The sequence below is a fragment of the Plecotus auritus genome, assembly GCF_963455305.1.
Source record: "Plecotus auritus genome assembly, chromosome: 2".
NCBI classification, from domain to species: domain Eukaryota; kingdom Metazoa; phylum Chordata; class Mammalia; order Chiroptera; family Vespertilionidae; genus Plecotus; species Plecotus auritus.
Window position 1 is genome coordinate 27,681,995 of NC_137771.1, and position 12,340 is coordinate 27,694,334.

The 12,340-nt window shown below is 39.9% G+C and overlaps 1 protein-coding gene across 9 annotated transcripts in view; it reads right to left on the reverse strand.

Annotated features, from left to right (window-relative positions):
• Nucleotides 1–12,340, reverse strand: part of MAST2 (microtubule associated serine/threonine kinase 2) — a 187,694-nt gene that overhangs the window by 109,831 nt on the left and 65,523 nt on the right. For 8 of the 9 annotated variants that reach the window (XM_080656392.1, XM_080656391.1, XM_080656390.1 and 5 more), the window contains one exon: nt 162–193. In XM_080656392.1, coding sequence (XP_080512518.1) covers nt 162–193 — 32 coding nt within the window. The remainder of the gene's footprint in view (nt 1–161; nt 194–12,340) is intronic. The other variant, XM_080656389.1, reaches the window with a different exon arrangement.

Genomic DNA, 12,340 nt, shown 5'->3' on the forward strand with positions numbered 1-12,340 from the left:
ACACCCCGATCAAGTGCAGGGCCAGCCAGCCAGGCAACTGCCCATGGCCCCTCCCCCCTGCCAGCCCGGCACAATGGGCCCCCATTGGGGCAGGCCAGCCAGACCCCACCTGTACACAAATTCGTGCACTGGGCCTCTAGTAATGATAACCATCTACTTACAAGCTGCCTCTTCTGGGAAGGCTCAACTCCTTCTGAAAAACAAGATACAAACATGTTAGAAAAAAAGGACCCATCTTGGTCCTACAGGTCTATACTAAATGTTAAAGACTATATATTTCTAAATGATAACCTTTTCCTTTGTCTCTTAAAGTTTAGTGCAATTTTAAGTATCACTTCTTTATTCTTCCTTCCCCAAAGGAATGTTTCTTAGAATACTTGTGACACTTTCCCCACTAGATGGAACCATCTCACCAGTGTAGATTTCCAGGCACTCCTTAGGCCAGCCATTAACTGCTGATGAATTGTAAAGAATTCATGCCATTAGTGTGAGGGATATAAAAGGAATGAACTGATTTATTTTTTAATTAGAAGATATCTTAGATAAATAAATATGTACAGAAAATAATAAAGAGATGAATACATGTACCACTGGCATGAAAAAGAATCCTTACAAAAACAGTTGGGGTCCCTGTGACTTACTCTCCAAATCTATCAAGTCCAAACTCCCACTAATCATCACTTAACAGCTATTCTTAATTTTTGTTTATCTTTTCTATATGTATCTCTGTATTTTATTACACATATATTCATTAGTTATAAATAGTTTTAAAATTATATATACACAGTTTCAAAGTATATGTATTCATCTGTTGGTATCAACATTATAATTGGGGAGATTCCCCTAAGTGGATGTACTCTTGACCCTTGAACAAAGTGGAGATTAGGGGAACCAACCACAGTAAAAAAATCTGTGTATAACTTCTGACTCCCCCCAAAAATTACAGTTGTCCCTCAGTCTCCACAGATTAGTTTCAGGATTCTCTGTTACCAAAATCCATGGATGCTCAAGTCCCTTATATAAAATGACATAGAACAATGCATACAGTCGGCCCTCTACATCCATGGATCCCCATGGATGGAAAAATACTATTTTCCATAACAATTGGTTGAATCTACAGATGCAAAACCCAGGGATACAGAGGGCCAAGTGTATATTTATTGAAAAAAATCCACATATACGTGGACACATGCAGTTCAAACCCGTGTTGTTCAAGGTTCAACTGTATTTCACTTTAGTTCATTAATCTTCAGTAGTCAGTCATCCAATCTATAAATACACTAATATTTATTTACCCATTCTCCAATAAGTAGAAACTTAATTTTCTTTCCATGTTTTTCTTCTCCATCAAAATAATGCTCCTGTAAACATGCTTGTATTTATTATCTCATGCACATGTATTTTGTAAAAAAGGTTTCTTAGAAGTGTACACTAGATGTGGAAATGCTGAGTCATAAAGTATCAGAAATTGCTCCCCCAAACTGCACCAACATTCTGTAAGAGTTCTTCCCAGACCAGTCTCACAAATTCCTGACGCTTATAACCAAAACCCTACTCAACATTTCAAATCCAACATGCCCCAAACTGAACTTGTTCTTTCCACCAACACTAACTCCATCCATAGCCTTTCCCCATCTCAGATCATGGTGATTCTATTCTTCTGGTTGTTCAGACAAAAAATTCTGGATGTCTAGACTCCTTTGTTTTTTATTTTTGTTTGTTTGTTTGTTTGTTTGTTTTCATAAACCCCACAGACCATTCGGCAGAAATTTAAATGGCTCTAACTTTAAAATACATCCAGAATACAACCATTTGCCACTATCTCCACAGACATATGCTTACACTCTTTTAAACAAAAATCTTAGATTTAGTCATGTTTTAGAAATCGGAACTTGGTGGAGGGGAGGGATATTAAAGTAACAGCATATACGTATTATATATTGTATAACACCCCAAAAATGCATTAAACACGTTAAAATTTCTGTAGCAAATGTATGATAGCCACAGTAAATATGATAAAAACTCTAAAGAATCTCAGTTAAGTTTTTCTGCTAAATGAGTTATAAAAAACCCTGTTAGTTTTTGGTATTGCAATCTAAGCCACCATGGTCCCTCCCTCAACCATCTCCCAACTAGTATCTCATTCCTGCTTCTACCCTTATACCTCTTACTAGAGGCTCGGTGCATGAAATTTGCGCACGGGGGGTGGGGGGGTAGGGAGCCCAGCCTGCACCCTCTCCAATCCAGGACCCTTTGGGGGATGTCCAACTGCCAGTTTAGGCCCGATCCTGGGGACATCCCTCTCACAATCCGGAACCACTGGCTCCTAACTGCTCACCTGCCTGCCTGCCTGATCGCCCCTAACTGTCCCCCCTGCTGGCCTGGTCACCCCCACCTGCCCCCCTGCCAGCCTGGTCGGCCCTCACTGCCCCCCTCTGCTGGCCTGGTCACCCCCAACTGCCGACCCTGCGGGCCTGGTCGCCCCATGCAGCCTGCTGCTCAATCATTTGGTTGCTCTCACTATCCCCCCTGCCGGCCTGGTTGCCCCATGCAGCCTGCTGCTCAGCCGTTTGGTCGCCCCTCACTAACCCCCCCCTGCCGGCCTAGTCATCCCACCAGCCTGTTCAGTTGTCCGTTTGGTTGCGATGGTCGCTTAGGCTTTTATTATTATAGATAGTCCATTATCAACATAACGAAGTGTTTCTTTTATTTATTTTTTTAATTAGTGGAAGGGAGAGATAGAAACATCAATGATGAGAGAGAATAATTGTTTGGCTGCCTACTACATGCCCCCCACTGGGGATCGAGCCTGCAATCCAGCATGTGCCCTGACTGGAATCGATCTGTCACCTCCTAGCTCATAGGTCCATGCTCAACCACTGAGCCATGCCGGCTAGGCAAGCCCTACCAATTCTACCTACAAAATATCTTTCTTAATCATCAATTTCACTTTATCTCCACTGCAATATCCCCTAGACCAAGCCAGCATCATCTTGTAACATCCATCTAATTTGTCTCCCTTTAAACTAATTTTGTTCACGTTAACTTTTAATGTTATGTAATGTGAATGTCATGTAATTAATATCTGCTTTCTAGGTAACATTATATGAATTTAATAAATCAAACACTGCAGTTCAAAAAGATCTCTTTAAATTGGGTCATTTCTATTCTTAAAACTCCTCAATGTATAAAGACTAAAATCCTTTCTGCAGCCTACAAGGCACTGGCTGCTACTGCCTACCTCTTCAGGATCATTTACACAATTCTCCAGTCTTGTAGTCTGATCTCTTACACATGCAATATTCCCACTCACCTACAGGTCTTTACCCCTGTTGTTCTCTCTCCCTGAAATTCTTTTCATACATTCTTGGACCTTAGCTTAAGCCCTATTTCTTCTGGGAAGATTTCCCTACACATAGTTTTCCAGCCTCCCTCTTTATAATTCTAACTCTTTATTGTAATTAGTTGCTTAATTATCTATTTCCTGGGACTGTTAGCTCTGAGAAGAGATCAGTCTTGCTCACAATGACATTCCTAGCATCCAGCACAATACCTAGTTATTAGGTACCAAATGAATATTTGATTAATAAATCAATGAATCAATCAAGTAAGTAAATGGTACTTACTAATATCGGTATCATTATAAAGCTCAAAATAGGGTTCTGTTCATTGGGAGTTAACACTGATGAAAACTGTCAACTGCAATTAGGTCAGCAAAAGGGGCTTTACTGGAGAAAGGACATGTTGTCACTTATTTACTGACAGTTGTCTGACTGGTAGCTAACTATTCCAGTGATTTAAAAAAAAAAAAAAATGCTTTCAGGCCCTGGCCAGGTGACTCAGCTTGTTGGAGCGTCGTCCTGTACACCAAAAGATTATGGGCTCAATTCCCCAGGCAGGGCACATACCTAGATCGCAGGTTTGATTCCCGGTTGGGGTGCATATAGGAGGCAATCAATTGATGTTTCTCTCTCTCTCTCTCTCACTTCCTCTCTCTCTTTAAAAAAAAAAAATCAATAAAATATATCCTTGAGTGAGGATTTTTTTTTTTAAAAAAAAAATGCTTTCAGGAGAGTAAAACGTTACCTACCAAAGAAATCCACTTTAAAGCCATATACTAATTGGCCTTAAAAGGATTATCTCTCTATACAAGTATCTCCTCAGCTCTGGCAGCAAATAAATCTTTGGAAATGCACAAAAACCTCCCTTTCCCATGTAGCAAATGAACCATTACTACTGCTCTGGGCATTATGGTGTGTTAGCTCCATTTATTCACATTTGAGTGTTAGTCTATCTTGAGGTCAGGAGCCAAGGGGGAAATCAGTGTATATGCAGCTATGGTACTCCCATGAAACTTTAATGTATTTCGTTCTTCTTGTTCTATTTGCTTGTTCCATTAAATTCACATCATCACTCTGAGAAAAGGTTCCAAAAATAGAGTATTTACATTATACAATAATACTAAGAAACATGGGAAAGCACAGAAAATTTGAAGTTCAGAAAACTAGGTTCATGTTATGGCTCAAAAATATATAATTAGTGTGACCTGGGATTTTACCTACCCATAGGCTTAGCTATAGTGCTTATGAAGGTCAAATAAAATAATGTATAGAAAAGTATTTTATTCTGAAAATTGTGACACAAATAACATGCTCTGATATGAGTCTGAAGAACAGTAAAGACAGTTTGATGATACTAACAGAATTTTTTCCCCATTTATTTTCCAATTACAGTTGATCTAACAGGATATTTCTACATGGCTCAAAAGTCAGAAAAATATTTAAATACAGTTCTACTACTTACTTTGCTCATAAAATCTTGTTTAGTTGTTAAATCTTTCTAAATCATTTTTCCTATCTGCACACCTAGAATAAAAATACCTATTTTGCCTATCTCATAAAAGTTACCCCAGGGCTCTGGCCAGGTGGCTCAGTTGACTGGAGGGTCTTCCCATACACCAAAGACTGAGGTTTCAATACCCAAAAGTTATCCCAAAGCTAGAATAAGAAAATATATTTAAAAGCTTAAGGTTCTCATATAAAAAGATGCTCCACATCATATCATCAGGGAAATACAAATTAAAATAATAACGAGATAGGACTATAAACCTATTAAGAAAGGCCAAAACCTAGAACACTGAATGCTGGGAGGGTGTGAAGCAACAGAGTCTCATATACTGTTGCTAAATAATACAGCCACTGGAAAGACAGTTTAGCAGTTTCTCCCAAAACTAAACACACTTCTACCTTAGAGTGGGGCAATTGCGCTCCTTGGTATTTACCAAAAGTAACTGAAAACTCATGTCCACACAAAAATCTGCACATTGGTGTTTATAGGAACTTTACTCATAATTGCCAAAACTTGGATGAAACCAAGATGTCCTTCAGTAGGTGAATAGATAAATAAAACGTGGTATAACCAGATAATGGAGTACTATTCAGCACTAAAAAGAAATGAGCTCTCAAGCCATGAAAGGCATGGAAGAAAGTTAAATGCATATTACTAAATGAAAGAAGTAAATCTGAAAAAGCTACATACCATATAACTTCAACTATATGACCTTCTGGAAAGGATAAAACCATGGACACAGTAACAAAGGGGCCGGGGCAGGAGGAGATGAATAGGCAGAGCACAGAGGATTTTTAAGGCAATGAAAATACTCTGTATTATAATGATGAGATATATGTCATCATACATTTGTCCAAACCCACAAATTATGTAACACCAAGAATGAACCCTAAGTTAAACCATTAACTTTTGGGGTGATTACAGTGTATTAATGAAGGGTCATTCATTGTTGGTAAAAAAAAAAAAAAAATGTAGCATTCTGGTTAGTGATGTTGATAAAGGGGGAGACCATGTATGTAGGGGCAGAGGGCACCTGGGAAATCTCTGTACCTTCCTCTCCTTTTGTTACAAACTTAAACTACTCTAAAAGAATAGTTTTTTTAAAAAACTGTGCCCCCAAAATAGCTTAAGACTTGACAGTTTGGATTATCATTAATACTAAGGAGTTGCATTTTTCTAATCTGACCTGCCTGTGCAAGCTAATGCATGAGGTGCTATTCTCCAAAAACTAATTCTATCCTTAAAAAACTCAAGAATAGAGATAGATTAAAAATGGATGCAGAGCAAGTGGATGCTTCACAGACATGCTCCCAGTAACAAACTGGTATTACAACTAAAATACAGAAAAACGTCCTGAATAATCAACAGAAAACTCGCAGGAAGAGAACCCTGATACTCGAGGACCAAAGGTGGAGACCGCATAGAGACTGGTAGGAGGGATGGAGGTGCAAAAGGGCTGACGGGGTGCCCACAGACTGCAAGTGAAGTCCCGGAGAGATATCTCAGCTATGGGGAGTTGCCACTGAGAACTCTTGGATCTAATCCCCAAGTTGGGCCCCCCAGCAGAGAGCACCAAAACTGAGGAGGGTACCCACATAACATCTGGCTGCGGAAAGCAGTGGGGTGCTGTCTTCCAGGGAGTGGCAGCTGAAAATTCAGGCACCCTCTTAAAGGGCCAACACACTAAACTCCCTGTGGAGCCACCCACCTTGTGCTCCAGTCAAGGGAGCGTGAAGCAGACTGGAGCTGTGAGAGCAGAAGCTAGGACTGGGGATTCAGGGGATAGACCTCAGAAGGCAGACACTCCAAGTTTCATGAGCTGAGTCATTCCCTCACACAGCGGAGGACATCTTTCCCACACAGACATCTGCCTTGCCCAGAGGGAAGACAGCTGACACACCCTATTGGAAAACACCTGGCCCTGAGGCCACTTAACCATGTGTACACCATAAGCGTCTATAGACACAAGGCACGAGGCAGACCTTTTTAAATTAAATTCAAAATATCATGGCAGTTAACAGGTTAAGAGATTAAAAATTAACAATTAGTCTCCAGGCAGAAGGAACTATCCCACCCTGTTGAAAAAAACTCTCATCACACCGGAGTAGGATTACCTGGGGGCAATTCAGGTTGGAATCCTATCAGTCTGTAGGCAGAGGTGGTCTCTGGAGATTTTGAGTTTGTGCCTGATCTAATTAGTCAGAAACAGCCTTTAACACCATCCTGCACTAGAGATTGAGAGGTGTAGAGGATCTACCTAATACATAGTCACAAACCCAAACAGAAAGCTAAAATGAGGAGCAAAAAAAATCCCCAAATGAAAGAACTAGGGAATTCTCCAGAAAATGAGATAAATGAAAGCAGAGATAAGAAATTTAACTGAATCAGAGTTCAGAATAATGATGGTAAAAATGCTCAACAGCATGAAAAAAGATATAGTAACTATGAAAAAAGAACAGTCTGAGATAAAGAAGGACATAACACAAAGAACACATTGGAAGGAATACACAGCAGATTAGGGGAAGCTAAGGATCAAATCAGTGAGTTAGAAGACAGAGTTGAAAATATCACTCAACCAGAGAACCAAAAAGAAAAAAAACAATTAAAAAACAGAAGGATAGCTTAAGGGAGCTGTGAGACAATGTGAAACATAACAATATTAGAATAGTAGGTATGTCAGAAGAGGCAGAAAGGGATAAAGGCACAGAGAAGTTGTTTGAAGAAATAATGGCATGCCGAAACCGGTTTGGCTCAGTGGATAGAGCGTCGGCCTGTGGACTGAAGGGTCCCGGGTTTGATTCCAGTCAAGGGCATGTACCTTGGTTGCGGGCACATCCCCAGTGGGAGGTGTGCAGGAGGCAGCTGATCGATGTTTCTCTCTCATCGATGTTTCTAGCTCTCTATCCCTCTCCCTTCCTCTCTGTAAAATATCAATAAAATATATTAAAAAAAAGAAAAAAGAAATAATGGCAGAAAACTTACCTCACCTGGTAAAGGAAAAAGTCACACAAGTGCAGGAGGCACAGAGAACCCCAAGCAAGAAGAACCCAAATAGGCCCATGCCCAGACACATCATAATTAAAATGCCAAAAATAAAAGACAAAGAGAGAATCTTAAAGTCAGCAAGAGAAAAGAAAACTTTTACCTACAAAGGAGTCCCCATAAGGCTGACACCTGACTTCTCATCAGAAACTCTACAGACCAGAAGGTGAATGACATGAAGTACTCAAGGTAATGGAAAGCAAAGATCTGAGGCCAAGATTACTATATCCAGCAAGGCTATCATTCAAAATAGACAGTCAAATAAAGAGCTTCCCAGACAAAAAAAAAAAAAAAAAAAAAAAAAAGGCTAAAGGAGTACATCACCATCAAGCCAGCATTACAAGAAATGCTAACGAGATTGCTGTAATGAGAAGAAACAGAGAGAAACCTAGCCATACAGAATTAAAATGGCAATAAATAAGTAACTATCAATAATAACCCTAAATGTAAATGGATTAAATGCTCCAATCAAAAAGCTTAGGGTAGGTGAATGGATACAAAAACATGACCCAACTATATGCTGTCTAGAAGAGACCCATCTCAAACCAAAGACACACACAGGATGAGAGTGAAGGGATGAAAAAAAATTTCCCATGCAAATGGAAAAGAAAAAAAAGCTGGAGTAGCAATACTCATATCCAACAAAATAGACTTTAAAATGAAGGCCATCACAAGAAACAACAAAGGTCATTAGATAATACTAAAGGGATCCATCCAACAAGAGGATATAACGCTGGTAAAAATATATGCACCCAATATAGGAGCACCTAAATATATTTTTTTAAAAAACTTCTAAAGGATTTTAACGGCGAGATCAACAACAACACAGTCATAGAAGGGGACTTTTTTTTAAATATATTTTATTGATTTTTTTACAGAGAGGAAGGGAGAGGGATAGAGTCAGAAACATCGTTGAGAGAGAAACATCGACCAGCTGCCACCTGCACAGCCCCCACTGGGGATGTGCCCGCAACCAAGGTACATGCCCTTGACTGGACTCGAACCCAGGACCCTTCAGTCTGCAGGCTGATGCTCTTTCCACTGAGCCAAACCAGCTAGGGCCATAGTAGGGGACTTTAAGACCCCTCTGTCTTCACTGAATAGATCTTCCAGACAAAAACTTAACAAGGAAACAGAGATTCTAAAGCAGTGGTCACCAACTGTTGCTCCGCGGACCACTGGTGGTCCGTGAGGTCCGAAAGGTTGGCGACCACTGGCTTAAGGACACCTTTGGACCAGCGGTCGCCAACCAGTAGTCCATGGACCACTGGTGGTCCGTGAGGTCCGAAAGGTTAGCAACTGCTGCTCTAAAGGACACACTGGATCACATGGATTTAACTGACATTTATAGAACATTTCACACCAACGCAGCAAAATATATATACTTCTCAAGTACACATGGATCATTCACAAAAATAGACCACATGTTAGGACACTAAACAAGTCTCTACAGGTTCAAGACAACTGAAATTATATCAAGCATCTTCTCAGATCACAGTGGAGTGAAATTAGAAATAAACTACAGTAAAAATGCCCCCAAACATTCAAACACATGGAGGCTAAATAGCATGGTATTAAACAATGAATGGGTTACCAACGAAATCAAGAAAGAAATCAAGGGAGAGTGTGCTTATTCTTCAATAAATTTCCACCTTTGCTATACCATCTTCTGTCCGTGGTTTCATTCTTCAACTCTGATGGACAAAGAGCCCAGGGAAGCCATCCTGCCCAGGGGAACACCACATATTCCAGTCCAAAAATCCTATATCATTACCAAGCGGCATATGACCATATTTAACTCAAGGGGAAAGGGAAGCAAAACCGCCACATGAACCTAAAAGGAGAATGAGAAGTATTGATATTGAGAGACCGCGCCATCTTGAAGAGGAAACTGGCTGTGATCGGAAGCCCAGCCTTACCTTCAACCGGGGAGACTTCGGATACCTCCCGGGACCCTACAACCACAACACTCAGGGACTAGCTGCGAACCCATGAACACCAAGACTCCAGCCTCCCTGACCACGGGCACCTTTAAAATCAGTCCAGGGGGAGACAAAGCAGCACCAAATATGCGGACGCGGACGGGCCATGCACCTTCTCACAGAGCAGATAGAAGGAACAGCTAAATTAAACAACACCCACCTGGAATGGGAGAATCAAATACAGCTAGTGAGGTAATCCATGGACAGAAAGGTCAGATATCGCCTAAAAAAAGCTCTGCCTCCTCAGATTCATCTGGGTGTTTGTTGTTTGGGTATTTGTTGTTTGCATTTTTTTGGATTAGTTGTTGTTGTTTTTTTTTTGGGGGGGGAGGTTTCTTACCATATACATATATTTTCCCCCTACATTTTTCTTCTCATTCTTTTCTCTCTTACATTTTTCCCTTTTCTCAATATCATTTTTGCACTTTTCTATCCCTAATTCTCTTTTCTCTGGTGGTCACCTTTATTTGGGGTTATTAGTATCATAAATACATTTGTGTTTGCTGCCCTGTGCATTGTGTCTTGTCGTGTTGTATTTTGTGCCTTTGAGTCAACGCAGGAGAAAGAGAGAGCTACATAACCAGACACTCTGAGAGGAGCGATAATGGGGAGACAAAAAAAACAGCCCGCATACGAAAGAAAAGGAGGCATCACCAGCAAAGGGAGTAAACCAAATGGAGGCAAGCAATATGTCAGAGAAAGAATTCAGAGCAATGGTCATAAGGATGCTGAAAAGGATGGAAGACAAATTCACCAATATGTGGAAGAACCAAGAGGAAATGAAGAAGAACCAAGAAGAAATGAAAAATGGCATCGATGCAATAAAGAACTCAATAGAAAGCATCAACAACAGACTAGTAGAAGCAGAGGACCACATCAGTGAGCTAGAAGACAAGGTAGAAAAAAATACCCAAGCAGAGCAGCATCTAGGAAAAAAAAAACAACACTTAATAAACAGGAGGAGAGCCTAAGGGAACTTTGGAACAACACAAAACAAAACAACATCCGCATAACAGGAATGCCAAAAGGAGAGGAAACTGAGCAAGAAATAGAAAACCTGTTTGAAGAAATAATGACGGAAAACTTCCCTGATATAGGGAAGAAAAAACTCACACAAGTCCAAGAAGCTCACAGAGTCCCAAACAAAATGAACCCCAAAAGACCAATGCCAAGGCACATTATAATTAAATTGGAAAACAACAACGACAAACTAAGAATCTTAAAGGCTGCCAGAGAGAGACAGAAAGTTACCTACAAGGGAACTCCCATCAGATTATTGACTGATTTCTCAACAGAAACACATCAGGCCAGAAGAGAATGGAATGAAATATACAAAGTCATGCAAAGGAAGGGCCTGAATCCAAGAATACTGTACCCAGAAAGGCTATCAATCAAAGTTGAGGGTAAAATCAGGAGCTTCATAGACAAAAAAGGACTAAGAGAGTTTATTACCACCAAACCAGCAATGCAAGAAATGCTAAAGGATCTGCTGTAAAAAGAAGAAATAGGAAAGAAAGAAGGAACACAGGCATAAAGAATAAAAATGGTGACTAGTACCTATCAATAATAACTTTAAATGCAAATGGATTAAATGCCCCAATCAAAAGACATAGGGTAATTTCACAGACTTAGAAAGAACTCTCCAAAAATTCATCTGGAATAAAAAAAAAAACCCCGAATAGCCACAGCAATCCTGAGAAAGAAGAAAAAAGTAGGTGGGATCTCAATACCAGATCTCAAGCTGTATTACAAAACCACTGTTCTCAAAACTGCCTGGTACTGGCATAAGAACAGACATATAGAACAATGGAACAGAACAGAGAACCTAGAAATCGACCCAAGCCATTATGCTCAATTAATATTTGACAAAGGAGGCAAGAGCGTACAATGGAGTCACGACAACCTCTTCAATAAATGGTGCTGGGAAATTTGATGAGATACATGCAAAAAAATGAAACTAGATCACCAACTTACACCATACACAAACTCAAAATGGCTAAAGAACTTAAATGTGAAACAGGAAACCATAAAAATCCTACAAGACTCCATAGGTAGCAAAATAGCTGACATTTCTCGTAGCAATATCTTTACAGTTACAGCTCCTGGGGCAATGGAGACTAAGGAGAAAATAAACAAATGGGACTACATCAAAATAAAAAGCTTATGCACAGCAAAAGAAACCATCAACATAACAACAAGAAAGCCTACTGCATGGGAGAACATATTTGCCAATAATATTTCAGATAAGGATTTAATCTCCAAAATTTACAGAGAACTCATACAACTTAACAAAAGGAAGATAAACGATCCAATCAAAAAATGGGCAAAGGATCTAAATAGACACTTTTCGAATGAGGACATACAGAAGGCCCAGAGACATATGAAAACATGCTCAAAGTCACTAATCATCCGAGAGATGCAAATCAAAACAATGAGATACCATCTCATACCAGTCAGAATGGCTATCA